The sequence below is a fragment of the Platalea leucorodia genome (assembly GCF_965183815.1).
Source record: "Platalea leucorodia genome assembly, chromosome: 12".
In the NCBI taxonomy this organism is placed as follows: Eukaryota; Metazoa; Chordata; class Aves; order Pelecaniformes; family Threskiornithidae; genus Platalea; species Platalea leucorodia.
This window is the reverse complement of record NC_138834.1, coordinates 8,884,655-8,903,396: the sequence shown is the minus strand read 5'-3', so window position 1 is coordinate 8,903,396 and position 18,742 is coordinate 8,884,655. Positions and strand designations below refer to the sequence as shown.

The 18,742-nt window shown below is 47.9% G+C and overlaps 1 protein-coding gene across 16 annotated transcripts in view; it reads right to left on the bottom strand.

The window, feature by feature from the left end:
* UBE3B (ubiquitin protein ligase E3B) overlaps positions 1 to 18,742 on the bottom strand; it is a 29,683-nt gene that overhangs the window by 4,261 nt on the left and 6,680 nt on the right. For 7 of the 16 annotated variants that reach the window (XR_014229587.1, XR_014229589.1, XR_014229590.1 and 4 more), the window contains 18 exons: positions 18,359 to 18,479; positions 17,498 to 17,675; positions 16,921 to 17,090; positions 16,035 to 16,202; positions 15,055 to 15,226; positions 14,168 to 14,286; positions 13,447 to 13,561; positions 12,938 to 13,037; positions 12,239 to 12,358; positions 11,715 to 11,891; positions 11,516 to 11,626; positions 10,766 to 10,903; positions 10,281 to 10,346; positions 7,803 to 7,861; positions 5,990 to 6,172; positions 5,461 to 5,572; positions 5,002 to 5,094; positions 1,585 to 4,532 (listed from right to left, as the gene is read on the bottom strand). Coding sequence is in view for 3 of the 16 variants with exons in the window: in XM_082325143.1 (XP_082181269.1) it covers positions 4,341 to 4,532; positions 5,002 to 5,094; positions 5,461 to 5,572; positions 5,990 to 6,172; positions 7,803 to 7,861; positions 10,281 to 10,346; positions 10,766 to 10,903; positions 11,516 to 11,626; positions 11,715 to 11,891; positions 12,239 to 12,358; positions 12,938 to 13,037; positions 13,447 to 13,561; positions 14,168 to 14,286; positions 15,055 to 15,226; positions 16,035 to 16,202; positions 16,921 to 17,090; positions 17,498 to 17,675; positions 18,359 to 18,479 (2,394 nt within the window). In the remaining 13 variants the exon portion in view is untranslated. The other 9 variants (XR_014229588.1, XR_014229595.1, XR_014229596.1 and 6 more) reach the window with 7 other exon arrangements.

The window sequence follows — 18,742 nt, the reverse complement described above, 5'->3', positions numbered from 1 at the left end:
GAGCAGAAGAGGAGCAGCGAGCAGAGCTGTCTTCTCCCAAAACACGCCTGTGTGCGCACTGCAGCAGCGGTGGCGTGCCCCTGGCCAGGGCCTGCCCGCACGGCAGCCCCCGCGGTTGGGACACCCCAGCACCGCCGATGAGGGAGCCCCAGCCTCCAGCGATCCCTCCGCCCCCGGCAGCACCGAGCACGTCCGTGCTCCAAGTGCCTCGGCCGCGGTCAGACTTCACCTTCGGTCAGCCCCGAGGCACAGCGGTGTGCGCAGAGCCAGCCCCGGCAAGACCGCGCCGCGCTGGCCCGCCACGCAGCAACGGCAAAGCAGGCATTTTGCAGGCCTGGCTGTTTGCTGCCAGCTTTCTGCCTTGACAGCATCTGCTGTGGGGTTTCTTTTTGCTGTTTCTGACGGTGCCATATGCCTCCGTGTCAAAACAATGGCGCTTGCACACTGACTGGGAGCCCTCTCCCTCGCTCCCACCGAGCTCCCTCTCCCCAGCGAAGCCCGAGCGCCCACGGGGCTGGCCCCGAGCGCCGGGCTCCCAGGCACGACCGGCGCGGTGAGATCGGGCAGGGAGGGCTGCAGCGCGGCTCTGAAGCTGGGGGAGCTGGCGAGCGAAGGGCTACGCTGCCACGCACCAAACCTGAACTCAGGGGCTGGGGGGGAGAAGCTGGAGCAGCAGCAGCAGGTACAGCTCCCATTCCTACAAGGATGCTCCCAGAGCCAGGTGAGGGGAGAAACACGATGCCTGTATTATTATAATATTATTATTAACAACAAACCCCATGTTGGCTCCAGTACCTGGTCCTTAGGGCAGCTTCTGAAATACAAAGCGCAGCCTTGCCCCACAAACCCACATCTCCCTGTGCCTCTTCTCCCTCCCCAAACCAAGAGGTGTCAGATTCCTTGGTGCCCAGATCCAGAGTTGGCCCCGCTGGCTGTCCAAACCCAGCCCTGGCTCTTGCAGCTTTGCCACCAACCTCCAGCTTCTGCCCATGGCAGAGCTCCCGGAAAAGAGCACTCGCTCGATAGGGCATCTGCACTGGGCGCAGAGGGACACGCTGCCCTGCTCTCCCGCGCTGGGCGATCTTGCTTGGCTTTCCAGTCCGGTTTCCTTTCCACCAGTGGCCCCAGCCACCGTTCCCAGCTGACCAGCGTCGTGCACAGAGCACTGCTAACCCCAGCCCCTGCCCTGGGCCAGGCTCAACACTCCCTACATCCAAGGAGCACCTGTGCCCTCATGAAGGTACCAATGACTGAAGTCCCAGCACCCTGCTGGACCAAGCAACACTTCTCCAAGCGTATTCCAAGACACAAGAACAAATCCTGCTTCAAACCACCCTGCCAGGTCCCTTTGGGCTCAGAGGCACTCGTATCACTATCAGTAGCGCCCCACGGAGTCCGTTTCTCCAGGACACCTGAGCACACGCACCAGGAACCAGCCTGATAAAAGGGATTTCCCCTGCCTCGCAGCCTCCTGGCAGAGGCACCAGTACCCCAAAGCTCTGCTCTCCCCTCTGCTGTGCGCTCTAAGCAGGAGTGCTACACCCAGGGAAACGAAGAGGAGACATGAGATCGTCTTATTCATACCAGGTTTATTTTTCTCTTCCCTGCATTTCCGACACAAGGGATGTAACCAAGGTCTCCACAGCAGCGAGTCTTCTATAGAAAAAATAGTCATTAATCTCCCATGGCAAAACCATCCCTGCCCTACAAAGAACACCCGCGCAGAATACAGCAGCGCAGGCAGGGACCGACACACATTCGCAGCCTTCTGCTCGGTAAAAATGTATTAAAGCCTCCCAGTCATACAGAAATCGGCTACTCAAGAGAAATATTATTGTTGCGCACACAGCCACCAGGGCGTTTACTAGACAATCACGTTTTATATGCTAGCTACAAAATTGGATGTAGTGTCCTGTAGTGCAATATTTCCAGGTTTGGAGGGACCTAGCTAAGTCTGCATTAAGATCTTTTCTAGGAATTGTACTCCTGAGGAATGAAGGAAAAAAGGGGAGCAAAGATTTTATTTCACTGTGTTCAACAACTCACTTCATTGAACAATCGCTGTGCTCTATTTAGACACTGCATTTCTCTAGAAGAAAAAAGAGACTGTGTGTGATATTTTAAACTACAATAGGTGCAAGTCAGTGCCTAAACCTCTCAACTACACTGTCAACAACTTGTTAATGCTGAAATGCTCTATGTAAAAAAAAAAAAAAAAATAAAAAAAAAAAAGGAAATTTAGTATCATGTTTAATTTCTCTGGACTCACTTAGTCCAGTATCTTGAATCCTCTGAATGCAGACATTCCTGTCCTCACTAACACTTCCAATCACTCCTGTTTAATATTACTGAGTTGACATAGAAAAAGGATGCCGACGTTGCTTTCCAGATGCATTTCCAGGCATTGGTTCTAAAAAAAGGGTTACTTCTCTGAAAATCTGCTGAAGCAAGACAGAAGAGAAAGATGAAGCAAAGGCCATCTCTACACTCTTGGTTGAATGGCGCCAAGTATTTTCTGGTCTGTTTGAAATGTACAACCTATAGTGGTTAAAAGGGTCTTCCAAAGAGCCCAGCGAGCCTTCTCCGTGCAGGACCTGTGCTACGCTGAGCACGCCTGGGGATGCGAATCCCCGCGAGATGGAGCAAGGCAAGCCAGAGGATGAGGTAGGGTACGGCCGCCTCGCACCGGAGCGACTGCTGCGAGCTGACCTGTGCAGCAAGGCTCCCAGCCGATCTGCCCATCCAGTTCAGAGGGGCCAGAGCGCAGGGTGAGGGTCGCCAGTGCCACAGGAAGGTAAGGAGGGGTAAGAAAGGGTAGGGGAGATACTAGCAGCCTCTGTGGGAGCTTGTTTTATTAGTGAGCAGCAACAGGGGAAGGGGAGAAGGTGACTGATTTTTAATCCTGTCCCAAACAGGAGAACGTACGTGGCTTTCCTTTGTGCCAGAAACCCAGAAAGGACAGAGCAGCCCAGGAGACGGAAGCCTCTCCTCTCAGCTGGCCCAGGCCAAGGCAGGACTTGCAGCACCACGGGGGACCAAGGCCGGGAAGCTGCAGAAACGCTTTACAAGTCAGGCTCTGGACTTCATTAGAAATAGCAGGAAGGGTCCATTCCTTCCCAACACACACACGTGCACACCCCCCACTCACACCCTCCCTTTCAGAACAACCTGAAAAAGCTGCCTGCTACAGGCAAACATCAACTGTTAAAAATAAGGCCAGAAAGACAAAGCAACCAAAATAAATAGTTTGGCAACAAAGCAAATGTGGCTGTTACGCAGAGGCCAAGTCCTGGTTTGAAACAGCACATCTCCGTAACAAAAGAGCCCACAAAGTGAAACTTCTATCCAAGTAAGAGGAATTTTGCCAGTGGAGGTTTCCAGAGGGCTCTCGGCAGCTTGACACATTCCCCTTCCAGAGAGCGCAGGGGGCACCTGCCCCACTTGAGCACTGTGCTGGGGAACGAGGGCTGCCCGAGCTGTGCGCCAGCTCCTGTCCTCTGGAAACTAAATAAATTTAAACCTTTTCTGCTCCTGAGCAAATTCAGACAACAACCACTTTCGTCCAAAGCACAGGCTCTGGCAAGAGCTTGGCAGAGGCACAGCTGGCTCAGCACGCTGACCCCCACGCCTGCTGCTTGCGTTCTTAACCTACAGCACTCTGAAGCCTTCCTGAGAATGGCAGGGTCCATCTGCTTGCGTTTAACCTGCTGCTTCTCAAGTCTGGGCCAGTGGTTCATTCTCCGAGACAAACGCAAGGGCCTTGCACAGAGCAAGGGCATCAGGAAGCCCCCGCGCAGTACCTGTCCTGAGTAAAGAGTGCCCATTTGTGGCACATCCAACGCTGCAGCCTCGTGCTCGTCTCTTTGTGGGCTCTGTCAGGCTTCTGCCTTTGTGCAGCTTCCCACAGACTGACTTCCACCCAGTAAGAAACTGGACCGTCTCCTGGGAAAGGAAGAAGAAACACTCCCACAGCAGCAGCTGCCCAGACTGCACAGCCTGCTGGGGGGTATTACGGTCACTAATCTGACTGGCACTTTTAATGTTCCTTTTATGCTCCCCCGGGGTTTGCTTTTAAAGACGATTTACGTGGGTGTCAAGTGAAGTGTATTGGGTCAGGCCCATCACCTCCTTCATCCTGGAGAAGTGCCCAAGAAGAGCCAGCCCTGTCTAGCCCAGAAGCTCTTTCCTGTAAACCTCTATTATCAGCTGCATCTCTCCAGCCCTCGAGTGAACAGTCAGCTCCCGCAGAGCTGATCCACCCTCTGTGCGTGAAGGCCTCCACCTCCAGCAGCAGTCAGCAGCTCTGAGAGCCCCCATTGCAGAGTCCAGGGCCACGGCAACTAGGACAACTCGAAGCCAGTGTTCATGCTGATCGCGTAGCGCAGCTTCTCCCGCAGGATGCTCTTCTTGCTGTAGTTGGGAAGCTTGAGGAGGTTGAAACATGTAGAGGAGGTTGGGAGACGCCCACCTGGCTCTTTCTTGCGGATTGTGAAGAAGCCCCGTAGCACGCTGCCCAGTGTGTCACCGGTGTCCTGGAACAGGGCAGAAATGCATCACCCTTGCACTTCTCTGCTGTGCTCCTTCCAAGCAGGGTGCCTATACACAGGGCGGAGGCGCTAACACAAAACCCTGCGAACTGGGAGAGTCAAACCTCAAAGCCCCGTCCCCCACAACAGCTAGAAAGGAGCTTCTCTTGTAACTGCAGCTGCCGTTACACACGCAGGGGCCCTTCGCAGGGTGCACAGGGGAGCAGGATCAGAGGCACGGGGCACAGGGAGGTCCCAAGGAGAAAAACACAACCCTGGAGAGAGGCAAAAAGAGCCCAAGTGTGGCTGTGTGTGGGAGCAGGTAGGGGCGGCCATATGCATCCTATAAGGTTGTTTTCACCTTGCCCTATAGAGCATATATTTTTACACCTTACGAGTTTCCTGGTCAGACAGAGATGAGGAAGCTGGGCAGGGAAGGAGGCTGCCATGAGACACGAGCAAGCAGGGTGCCTACCTGATCATCAGAGACTTCCACGCAGCGGATGGAAAAAGGAGGCTTGAGGTAGGCAAAGCCCAGAAGTGGAGGCCTGGAGCAGCTGGTAACAAACTGAAAGAGTGATGGACAGTGAAAGACAGCAGCAGCGAGAGCAGCCTGGCTATAACAGACACGCGGCTAACGCAGTCACAGCAGACAGCTGCTTGGACTGGCATCTGAGCACCCCCCAGTATAATACTGCCGAGCTTTAGTGCACAGCTCTGCTAGCCTTTGAAAACAGGACTATTCATGGTGACACAAGAGCGTTTATAGGAACTCTGCTTCCACAGCTGCCCCTCTGCAGGGGAGCAGGATGTTGATTTTAAGGCGTCAAGCATTCTGACACTCTTATTAGTGCAGAAAGCACCCAGCTAACAGGAGAACAGCGCTGGCTCAACCACCCCAAATGGCAGGTTGGGCTGAAATGACTGCATTTACCTTGAGAAACATGGCTCTCTCCTCAGGGCTGAAGTCATTGGCTAGGATGTCCCACAGCCAGATAATGACCCGGTGGCTGCCATGGAAGCCCCCATAGTACACTGTGTGTCTTCTGGGGAGAGAAAGGTTGCAATAGGCTTGTGTCGCACTGCAGCAGGAGGGTCACAGCTGCCAGCTGACAAGCGCTGGAAGGATCAATACCTGCCACGAGTCAGGGTTCGCTCTGCCAATACTGAGCCCCCACCAACACTTATTGGGCACTTGATCAGAGAAAAGGGAAGGGCAGAGAAAAATTCTGCTCAGGAGCCAGTGGAAGAAAGGACCCTTCCCATTCATTAGTACTTTGTCCAAATTAGCTTTAGGGAACATGTTCTCCAGCTCCATTCATTTCTGTCTGCTCCTCAAATTTCAATTAGGAGAAGCAGAAAGTTGTGAAAGAGTCAGTCCCCTGCAAACCTCCAAACAGCTATATAATAAAATGGCTTGGTTTGCTGAGTGAGAAGACCAGCAGACCAAGTTGCTCACTTACTTTAAGTCCTCAAGGTCAATCTCAGCATTGTCACCGGAGATCAGCCGCTGCAACTCTGGTGCAGAAAACATACGAATCCATTCAGGCTTAATGATCGACCTGAATCCACTGATGAGTGCTGCTGTCTGACTCTTGATTTGCGTGTGCATCCGAAAGTGCGCCATGAGATGGATGTAGCTGATCCTGTGTGTGACAGGGAAGGTGACAGTGAGGGAGCTGGAGCAACAACGGACAACCACCTTGCTGGTGCCGTAACAAGGCTGCTGACCTGCCTCTCCAGCCCAAAAGGGACTAGCACTGCCTGGAGATGCATTACACTTTCCCCTCCAGGGCCCTGCTCTTTATTTAAGCAGAAAGAGCTGTTCTTCTGCCCAGACTTTGCCCTCCACCCTCTGCCTCTGGGACTGTCTGCTCATTTCTTAGAGCTTCTTCCCAACCCAGGGACTAGCTGACTCTAATAAATCACTTGATCAACCTTGGCCAGACAGCAGCTTACAGAGGGAAGCATGTGTCCAGCTCCTCTTTAAAGGATCAGATCCCCAGTCACAGGCACTCCTCTAGGTTTGAAAAACAACTGCCTGGGCCCTGATGCCGCCTGCACCGAAACCCACGGCTGGAAAATCAACACTTGCAGAAACACTTAGGAGATTTCCACCTTCATCCCAGGAGTATGGAAGAGGTGCACTGTTTATTAGAGGGAGGCACCATCAGGCTTCCTCTTCTCACCAACAGTCAAAACAACCGAGCTTGCTGATTCTTCTTCATCAGCTCCCAGGCAGACACCACCACAATCACATTGACTGGGTTTTCAGCTGGGTAACCTCACTCCACCATTAACAGACAGAACTGTTTCTAGGTTGTTTCCACTTACAATGCTTCTCCTGCTCCCTCCCAACTACCAATTTGTGTGCACATCTGCACAAAAGCTTCAAAGTTTCTGCTGTAAGTGAGTAGAGTAACATACAGGACTTTCAACTTTCTCCCTGAGCTGACTTCTGACAAGCCAGAGAAAGATCCTTTCAAATGCAAACTCCCTGGTCAGAGCTCAAGAAGGGAAAAGATTGGAAACATCAGATTGCAAAAGCATGCTAACAAAGACAAATCCTCAGGTAGGATCCAGCTTTCACTTGCCATTAAAGAGAACAACCCCCAGATTCCCAGTTCAAACACACATCTGCTTAATAGATATTTTATCCTGCTTTTATGATCACTGAAGGGTACAGAGAAGAAAAAAAAATGTAGGGAACAAAAAGGTGGGTTTGGTTTTCAGGCTCCAGAGTTGACATTTACGATAACTATCTAAAAGCCGGTTATCTGTGAAAATAGCTACAGGGCTCAGTGTCTCCTCTGATTTCCTGTGTCTAAAGTATGACTGTCGACTACATTTGAATTCACCACTGTCTCTTCTGAAGAACAGTGCTTTATACAACTGCCACATGTTATCATTCTGAGAAGATCTGTCTGCTCCAAGGTGTCTTTGAGCATCTGTGCCCTCTATGTTCAGGACTGTGTGCCTGAATTGCTTTGAATCCATCTGTCTGTATCTATCACCATCATTAAATCCTGCAGAATCTCACAGACTGTGTGCCTTTGACCTCAGAAGCGCTGTTTCAAGAAGTAAATTGTCAATTTTTATTTTGCAAATCGAATTTAATACAATTTCTGCTGATGAACTGTAACCAGTAAATTCTATTAAGATATTTATGTGCTCCTTCTACTCCAATCTATCTCAATTCATTCCAGATGCAAGCCCAAGGAACTAGAATAAAGTATTTTGCAGTGGTGACCTTAAAAATCTAATTGCTGTACTTACTTATTTTCATTGGTAACAGGAATGGTCTTCCCTCCAGGAACAAGTTCATGGCAAACAAGCTGAGGGAAGAAATGATTGTATTGCTAATTACTGCCTGGAACCACAATGGAAAGAAATGCCATGCTAAGCCGTTACCTCCCCATAAAACATTTATTTTTACAATAAAACAGTAGGATTTAAAATTTAAGTAATAATCCTGCTTCTGCCCTAAACCAGTTTCACTTAACTATTAACATAGTAATTGAACAGTAGGGAACTCCGACTCTCCCACCAGCGGAGCCAGCCCTTCTTTGAGGAAGCCTCCTCTCTAGTGTGATCCATCACTGCTGAACCGCACACAAATCAATTCAAAGAGCCCTGGGGGACTGTCACAATCCCAGAACCCAGCGGCTGAACAAGCTCAGAGCCTTCGCATAGCTCAGTCTAACAGCACAATCCAAAACTGTCTGCTCCACAGGTCTCATCTGGGGCCACCTGAGTGACAGAGCTCCCTGGAGTTCACCGTCCCTCAAGCTGGGCACTCAAGGCATGAAGCGGAGAGCGCTCAGAAAGTGAGACAGCTGGGAAGTATCTCCTCCCTGCCCTGGCAGGCCAGGGCCTGGTGCTCAGCGGACAGCACTGCTCAGAGACAGCGGCAGGGACCCTCTGGGTGCTTGCTACAGCAAGGGACTCATGACTCATCTTTGCACCAACGCTAAGAGGCAGAAAGTCGTTATTCGCACATTACAGTGGCCTCTGTGCTTCAGTTCCAGGTGAATTCCAAGGTCAGAAGGGAGCCCAGCACAGGGAATGAGCTCAGCTCCCCTGTGCCCAACACAGACCGTACCTAGCAGGGACACACAAGTTCCTTCAGGAATCACAGGGTTACCCCACCTGGCTGCTTCAGCATGGCCAAAGCAGAAGGCAAACAGGAGTCCCCTGGTTTATTTTGAAGTTTTGAGTGCTGCAGCCTTCCGTGTCTTACTGCTGGGCTCTCATATGCTGTTTCCTACCTTTAGTTTTAAGATGGAAAAAACCTCAAAGCTGAAACCTCAGTAATCCTGAGGCAGCAGCAAGGCGTTCAGCCCACTGTGCAGTGGGCACAACCGCTCACCTGTGCAGAGCAGGGCTTATCAGTACTTAGCTGTCTTCCCATTCACTCTCGCAGCTTTGCAGGTGCATTTGCACTGCTATTGCTGCTATCAGATGTATGCTAGCTAGGTCCAAATTAGCCAGCTTAGGAATAAGAAACTGCAGCACGCAAAGCTCTCAAGGACAAGCTGCTCCGGATAAACACTCCATGACTTAGTGGTCTCTGAGCTCTGTGCCACTGGATCTACACTGCTAACAGTGCTCAGGCTTAGCGCTAGCTGGGGTCTCCCCACAGAATTTGCAGCAACTGCAGCATACACAGACAGCAAAGACATTTTTATCTTATCTATCCGTATTTTCCAGCTACGTACACACAGCATCACAGAACCCAACGCACAAGTGCGACCAAGAACCTTCAAGCCTTCATAAGGGACTGACAAACAGCCTTTTCTTCTCAAGGGCAAGAGACCTCCTGACACACTTCAAGTTTCTCTGACAGAAATGGCTACATTTAAAGAAAAGGAATTCCTCCGTACTCACACAGATTCTTCTTTTTAAAAGAGGGGAAAACCAGTTATGCAGGGAAAGGAAAAAACAATGTTTTTCAACTAGAAAAGAAAAAAACCTGGCACTAGAAAAATTAAGGGTCAGAAGGCAACCTTTTTGTGGATAAAGCTGTTCTCTGCCCACAGCTAAATATTGAACAAAGCCGCAGAATCCTATGGCTGAGTTCAGAGAACCCCTGAAGCTGAGCCGGCCTTTCAGCACAGGCATTTTTTTGTAAAAGGAGAGCAGAGCTAAGCCCTAACCACAATCAAACACAAGGTCATTTACTAGTCAGTCCCCTCAGGATTCTTGTTCAGATGGGCCACACAGAGCATCCACCTGACATATCCAGAAACACGAGGACCAGAGTAAAACGCACTCTGTGTAGCATGAGCTTGGGCAGACTGCCTGACTTTTAGATGCTCAAGACCAGTCCTCAGAAAGCTCAGCAGAGAATAATAGCTGTCTTCTGCTGGCAAGCGAGACTGCAGGTTTATTTCTCTGCTCTAAGGACACTAATAAAAACTCGGACTAATAAAAACTAGTTCTGCTGCCAACTGTTTATATTCACAATCTGCCACTTCTGGCACCACAGGCTTTCCCACAGCAGTGGGCAGCGATCCCCAGGATCCCTCTTAGTGCTTCAAAGGCTCTTCCCGGTAGCATCAGCCAGACAAGTGAGGGAGATGCTCCTGCGTGAAGCGGCTAGGATCTAACCGGGAGAAACAAGGATTGCCTAAGCCAGGGCCACAGACTCTGACTATCAGTGCCCAGAACTCTGCTCGTCACCACCTAGCATGACGAGGGTGTTTGGAAGAAAGCAGAGATAAGGTCCAACATAATCATTGAATAAAAGCCTACCTGACCCATCACATCTTCATCATAGGACAGCGTTAAGCCCAAGTCACTGATATCACCATCGTAACGCTAGAGGAACAACAGAGAAAGGGAAAGAAGGTCAGTGTTTAGCAGCAGGAACAGCAGCTCTGCATTTTTGTATTACTCTTCCACTAAGTGATCCTCAGCAGGCGCGAGGCACCAAAGCATAACAAATACACGAGTCACTTCAGGTTATGGGAAGACTGCACAAGAGCTGAGGCTGAAACTTGGGATTTCCTGATTGCCAGTTCCAGGTTTACGCCTTCAGACTCCTTTCTCATCCCTGCTTGCCCCAGTAAAAACACAGGGCTGCTACCTGCCAACCTGCCTCAGAATCACCAGTTACTTCCAGGGTGTTTTTAAAGATGGTCGGTACCTCAAAGGCATTTGCAATTCTAGTATTTCTAGCAGCAGGAGTTGAACAACACAATAAGGGAGTTGAACAACAGGAAAAGTAATGCTCAAACCTTAATTGAAGTGAGATTTTTATAGAACTCAGAGTCCAAGGAGGGAAGTTCATCTACAGAGCTGTAGAAGACACTGTGGTGGTGCCCAAGCAGCTGACTCAAAAAGAAGGAAGCAAACGGCACATCCACAACTATTCCCTGCAGACAACAAGAATGCATAGGTAAGGTCCCGCCGCATGCTTGTTACGTGCAACGTTCCTGGTTACCTACGAGGCCTGCAGGCAGATCATGTGTTGTGGAACAAGTGCAAAGATGCAAGACATTGAAATCAGCTAAGAAAACCACATCCTCTTAAAATCCATTAATTAATGGAGCAGGTGCAAAAAGGCAACAGGAGAACTCCACATTTCCTTTAAAAGAAGTACCTTACATGGAGAGGGTCATTCTGTCATCCCATCCTCCTTTTAGCCACATGTCCTTTTATGTAAGGTACCAACAAATGAATGCTCGTAAGGTGTAACACCAAAATAACAGACTATTCCAGCTAGTGTCCCCAGCACCAAGAAGAATAATCAAGGTGTGTCCCAGGTTTTAACTCCAAAATTACTTCAATACATGCCTGAAGAAGTGCCAGACTGCTCCACCATCAGTATCTTTATCCAAGTCATTTTTTCCAATCTCACCTCTTCAATAACACCTCCCCAAGCACATGACAGATGCTCTCAAAGGCAAGGGGCACCATCACAGAACTGCTTCTGAACAGTGCTATACCAACAGTGACAATATCCTAACATGGTACTTTTGGCTCACCTCATATACAGCCTTCCCAAGCATCTTCCCCACAAACTCAAAGAGCTGTAGGTAGTTCTCATGGATGTAGGATGTTGGGGATGGATACAGCCTCTCATCACCACTGGTTGTCTGCACACAGAGATAACAGTACCGTGAGCCAGTCTGTTTCTCTCCGCAATGGGTCATGATGGGCAGCTTCTGCAGCCCTGTATCATACCTTGAACAAGTTGAGTGCGGGGTCAAACACCTTCTTTATTATCTCTTCCAGAAACTCTTTGAAGACACCATCTTGATCAATACCAGCCTCATCGACACCCAGATCATTCACAAACTTCACTCTGATCACTCCCTTCATGGCATTCTGGGAAAGCTGCCGTAGCTGTTCATAGCCATCCTACACAGACCAGAAGAGCCAGAGGACAATCATACAGGGAGACATGCAAAACACCCAGGCAGACATGCAGCAGAGACAGGAGACATACACCACAGAAATCTGCATTTGTCACTGCATTTTGTTTCTAAAAAGACCAGCATTTTTCCTAGTCAAAACTCCAGGTTTGTAGCAGTCTGAACTGAACTAAGGTCCAGCATTTTCCTGTAACATCACTTCATACAAAAGCAGACAGAACTGGTACCGGGTCCCTCAGCATCCACAGAGAAGATAAAAACATGTTCACGCCCCATTCTTGTCAGGTCAAGTTACTGGCTTGTTGGTTGGCTTCTGCAAGTGAAGTCACTCACCTCCAGCATACGTGAGCGGCGGATAGTGATGTGTGTGACATGAGGTGATGCGGAGCTGGTTTCGACCAGTCCAAGCTTCTCCTTCTCCTTTGTAACCATATTTCGGAAAAGCAGCACCCTCTTAAAAAGAAAACAAATGGAAGTCTTCATCCACAAGGATCCTTATCCTCCAGTGCAGCAGCGCTTTCAGATGCTCCTGACGCACACTCAGAACTAGCTCTTGGTTGTCCTGTTCCCAGCTACGCCCAATGACACCACTGTCACCTACTTACTAGGAACAGTGAGATCTGCCTCCTTGTTCCCCAGTGGGGCAGAGAAATCCTTGAAACTGCTTTGGCAGGGACAGGGTACTGACAATATTGAAAACAAAAGCACCTTTCCTATCACCACATAAAAATCTGTCATCTCTGCAGATTTGCTACCTGCAAAAAGACACTTTGCTTTCTGCATAAAGACTTTCTCCAAAGCCACGTCATGACTGCTGCCCACACCAATAAGCTCCCTCTCAAAGAGAGAAATCAAGACAGTTTAGAGGAAACGTACTGGGGAGAGTCGGGAGGGAGGAGAAGACTTTTGTTTAACTGGCATTTCAATCACAAGCTTCATGTCACAAAATGCTCAAGACACATGTCCCTTCCATCCCAGGCCACCCAGATCACTGACTTTTCAGCCTCCATCCTCTGCCCCTGTCCCACTCACATTCTTGTGAGGAATGACATGCGGGATGTACTGCAGGAGCAGCTGGGCTCGTTTCTTGTCCTTGTCCAGCTCCTGGAAGAGCACGCTGGGTTTGAGGTCCCTTACAAAGAAAGGTACAGATTCAGAGATCCCTGAGAAATGCCCAGGTGTGGTAAATAGCTGGGGGTAGGAGAGAGAGGAAACCTGTAATGATTTCAAAGATGACTTAATTGCTCAGGTGTACACATCTAAGCAGGCCAGAGACACTCAAGCTGTTAGGCGCTGAGTCAGTTTTCAAAGCATCACCCTCCACGAGCAGCAGCTAATCCTTACACCACAGAAGAGACGCACAATAGGAGGGGCGTCCTTAAATGCAAACATGGGGAGCAGTTCTGACCTTGATCTCACAGGTAGAATGAGAGGCACTCAATTTAAAGTAAGGGATCCCAAACCAGCCACCCACAGGGGAGCTGGTGCACTGGGAGAAGCACACAGCTGCACACGGTCCTTGCCTTGAGCTGAACACTTACTTCCGTAACCAGTGATCCTCAGGAGCAAAACGCCGGCGGCAGTCCCTTTCATACAAGACCATGAGCCAGCCATGGACAGAATGAAACAGCTCCAGGGTCTCCCCTCTGGCGTTCTCTGAACAAAAGGAACAAAGCAGCAATGTCCAGGCACCCTAGGTAACAGGAGTGTCCAAGAGCAACGTGTTGATCATCTGCCCCATGCTAATAGGACAGGTGTATTTCTCCTAACCTCCACTGCCTTCAGAGGGAAGGGAGGGATTTTGAGCCTCCCAGAAGACAGCCAGCCATCTCAGCCAGCTCCAACTGAGCCATCACAGCAGAAATGGACTATCTCAGCTAAGTGCCAGAATTGAGCTGTACCCAAATTATACCAGCATATAGATCAACGCTAGACATCTATGGAGACCCTAGCAAGCCTGCTCTGCTTTGTCACAGCGCTGTATTACATTCTTGTCCAATACAGGGCCCAGTCATGTTAAACTTTGTCTCTGACAAAAACCAACATCCCCATCACGTCTGTTACACTAATTCTTAATGGAAACAGAAAAGTGCACTGTATTTGGTGCCAAGCACAATGGTGGCATCTGGACACACTCTCATGCCACACAATGTAGTATGATTTTTTGTGCAAAGTAATGATTAGCAGAACATCCAAATTCCAAAATTAATGCCTTTTGTTGTTCTAATAGTAATGTCAACTCAAGCTACTAAAAGCACTTACCTACAATTCCATCCCAGATCATCTTAAATACAAAGGAATTCAGAAAAGACGAGATGGTAACAAGCTCTTCCAGTTTGAATGAAATCTGCTCTTCATAGACTTCTATGTCATCAAGAATCCTATCGGAGAAAACAAATGCAAATGCACAAGGGTAAATTTAATTCCCTTTTGAAATTTTCATAAAGGCACATTATCCTTTAGCAGCAGCTCTTATTTCTATGACAACTGACACCCATGAGGATCTAAAGTCATAAACAACTAAACCTTCTTTATTGATTTTGATCGATATCTGATCTTAACAGAAGACAGTACGAAAGGTCTGAGACAGAAGCAAAGCCAGTATTTCATAGTTAAAAGGACATATGCACTCATCCCCAAGAAAACTCTTCATCATTCAAGCTAAGAAAACTGTCTCTACTGACCAGCAAAGGCAACTTTCCACCCCCTCTCCCATCCTTTGTGTTTTGCAAGTCTGTGAACGAGACAGCAAAGGAGTTGTAAAGAGAAGCACATAAGCTGGGGAGCTTTCTTGCAGCAGTATTATAACATTGTTCCTCAAAGCTCATCTGGACTCACTGAAGTGTTTGCTTTGGACTGACACAATTGTTGCCCGTAAGCAGAAGAAGAAATGTTTCTTCCCCTTCCCCAGCCAGTGCTGTAATATTTTGTTACCAATTCAACCGGCTGTATATTCCTGAAGCAGCACACGGCTGAGGGGGAAAGTCCCTTGGAAGTCCTTCAGGACACTATCTGAAAAGCTTGCTGCTTTACTCTGCCTAGTTATCTTTATGCAAAGGCAGCAATACCTTAACTATTCCTCTTGAAACTTAAGGAACACAACAGCTTCACATTACAAATCTAGAGAGCACCCTCTGCTTGCTACCTACGTGATAAGGTGGCGGGAGCAGTCACAGAAGAGCATCAACATGGCCAGCAGCCTCTTGGATTCCTCCGTATCATTATTCAAGCACTCCAAGAAGAGTTTTAACCCGCCCTGTGGTCCCAGCTCACAGATAAAAGCCCATAATTTGGGCAACAGATCATCCAGGTAAGTGAGGCCTAGCAGTGGAAAAATATAAAGCACAGTCAGTAAAGCTTGTTCTGCCTGCTCGTTTATGCAGGCTCAAAGAGACAAACGTGACTTGGAGCTGAAAGATCCTTTTGCAAAGCAACACTTCACTTGAAGGGAACATAAGCATCACATTTGGCTCCCAAGCCTGTCTGCATTAACAGATGTACAATCACCGGGAAAGCAGAAAAAAGCTTTTAACGAGGCATTTATCATTTGCACATCTGAAGCCCTTTCCCACTAATTATTTTGCAACTTTAGAAGAGAATTCCTGTGATCCAATCACTGTTACAGGCATCTTAGAGATGAGAACACAAAGAACGGGGTTGTACCTGCGGGCACCACTATAGCCACAAACAAAGCATCCAAGGCTCTGGACTCATTCCTCTGCTCTAGCCACTAAACCAAAACAGTGCTTATCACCTCCTCCATCCATTCCTAAGACAGGTAATTTGTCCTTAAGACATATGAAAGCATTCAGTGTTTGCACCGCATAAAGATTAATATTGCTAGGCTTCTCAAAAACACTGACTCAGTCTTAAGTTTGATATGGAGTAAGCAAGGTTTCATTATAGGAAAACTTGCTTCAATTTGTATTCTGGAGAGTTAATGCTTGATAAAGAAGTGATGAATGTTATTGATCAGATGTATGATTCAGGATGGAACAAGCCTTCCACCCAGCCAGTCAATAAACTGTTGTCAGTAATAAAACTACCAACAAGTCAACAGAATTTAATAAGAAAAATCTATTTTTTCTCTACATTTTAAGTGATTCGAAAAGCACAGATGTGCCCTGACCTGTGAGTATCTGCAGACGGATCTGCGTTAGTGTTGCGAGCGTGGTTTGGTACAGGACACAGATACTGCACACCTTCTGCACTTCCGCTGAGTCCACTCGCTTGCCCCCAACGGGCTTGAGGATGTTGCGGACAGATGCGGACTTCTGGAAAGCTCTCTTGAAAAGATCTGGTGACAGAGAAGCACATGAGATCTTGGCTTAGGAGACAGAAGTGCTATTCTAAACCATTTCTTATTCTCAGCCACTTGGCAGCCATGTGATAAAGAGGATTTTAAGCAAAGTCACTCCACAGACAGTAGGTTTTGGTGGACTTTTCTGGCAGAACACTGTACAGCTGCTAGTAACACAAAAGAATATTTCAATGGGGGCATTACTCTAGAGCTTAAAACCTTACCAGAACTGCAGTAAATAATGACCACAGGATCTAGTGCTATGGGCGGCAGCTAGAAAATAGCTAGATTACAGCTATCTTATTCCAAATACTCTTCTGTCGAATCACCATGCACCACAGGTCCACGAGCCAGCTTCATCTTGCTTTTCACCTGGGAAGCTGGCCTCCCATCCTGCCTTGGGAAGTACTAAGTTATGCAGTAAGCACTTCAGCTACTTGAGAAACAATGAAAAAAACTGCTAAAATAAGCAAATATTTTCACAGCACCAAAGAAAGAGACTTGCCCCAGGTCACAGAGGCATTCTGAGCAGGAATTACAAATAGGAGAGACCATATCCCCACCTAAGCAGCAGCAGCTGCTGCAAGTAATTACTCAAAGCTTTTAGTATAAGTGGAAAAGTCAAAGCCCTGTGAGTCTGCGAGACAGAAAGACACGTGTAAGCGCGCACACACACACACACAAAAAAAAAAAAAAGCAACTCTCCAGAACTGACTCTTCATAGGAAGGCTGTTCTGAGGGGAAACTGGCTGTGTTGGCAGCTGAGCTATTTCCTGATTCTCCAGCAATTTCTTGCTGAGCACATCACTGAAGAGGATGCGGATCATATGGACTCCCCAGAGATGCTGCAGTTGCTTTGTCAGTAGAGGCATGGACTCATTCAATCTGAAAGACAAGTCACAGAGACATGTTAGAAGGCAGGCTGCAATAAAACACCAGACAGTGATACTTTGATGCATTTAGCTCACAGTCAAAATGGAGTATGCACCCACCCTACAGATGGCCCTCATAGGAAGAGCTGATATACAGGTCCTGTATCGAGGGTACCAGTATGGCCACTGTTTACCAGCCTAACTATACTAAATTAATTTCCCCATGTAATATAATAGCCTGTGTATGAATGCAGCAGTTTGTATTGTGCAGATATAGCCTGAAATATCTGAGAAGTTATTCTGAATAGGGTCACACTGTTCATCTCAAAACATAAAACACATTGAAGCATAAAAAAAAAAAAAAGGAAAGAAAAATAGAGAGGCTTAATCATCTGTTACCATAAGGTCCTCCTCACTTACCCATAATCCACAGTCTGTGAAAACCAGCCCAGAACAGGATGCCAGTGGGTGAGGTTGGATTTCTTTTGTGAAACGTACTTCTGGCAGTAGGAGAGCATGTGAATGAGCACACCCACAAAATGAGCTGTCTCCTCCTCAAGAACTTTATCATTCAAGGAGCCCAAGTACACAAGGTTACCTGGCAGAATGACCAGCACAGCAAGACTTAAAAGAGGAACAGATGCTGCAGGACAGTGGTTACAGACATAACAGATGAAATGAACTCACGCCCCTTTTCAAGTCCAGGAGAGGATTTCTGTGAAGAATGACTATTAGAGGCTACCCTGCAGCAAGCCATTTCCAGCACACATCAACCACTAAGGTGGCATGTCGCTTTGGCCGCCTTCTCATCTATATCCCACCCACACCTTCTACAAAGTACTATGAGCTACAGCCGATCCATGGTTATTTCTGAGTTCCAACTCTTCCTCTTGTTACTTTTACAGAAATGTGAACTCAAATATTTCAGTGGCACACCCATTTAGGGAAGTTAGATTCAAGTCTGCTACACTGCAAGACTTTCTCAGAGTCCAAGTGAAAAGCTAGCGGAGATAATACTTCACAGTGTAGGTATGACGACATGTATACAAGAAGTCTCTGACCCTTCCTCCATTTGCAAGGGCCTTAAACCATGTTTGCAATATCACCAAATAAATCTCAATTATTATTTAGAAATCATCTAAATAAGGATAAAAAATCATGAGTTGGAGGCAGCTCTGACCCATGGAGAATGAAGATTTGACTCAAGACTCTTTTCCAAGCACAGTTAAAAAAAAAAAAAAAAAAAAAAAAAAAAAAAAAAGAAGTGTTACAGCTGCTTACCCAACAAACAAAGAGTGTGACTTCCTTCTAGGCACACGCAGGCATCTCGGCATTGTGCTTCACGACTTAAAAAAAGGATGAACTTGCGGAAAAGATCATGAGATTCTATCACTGCCAGACGCTGAAAGACAGAATTTAACTGCCAGTGAGGCTGAGAAGCACCACACAGAATAACCACACCTGATCTGCCATCAGCAATTCCGATTGTCTTTTCTTTCCAAATAAAGCAGCAAGTTGAGACCGCTGCGCTGAAGAGAGTAAGTGGTTGATGTGAAGCTGGTCTAGGAAATAAAAAACCTTGCAGGTGAACAGGCCATGTTCTAGTTGTAGACAGACCTTTGCAACCGTCTGTCTGCAAGAATACGGAACACCCGTTTGGCACAA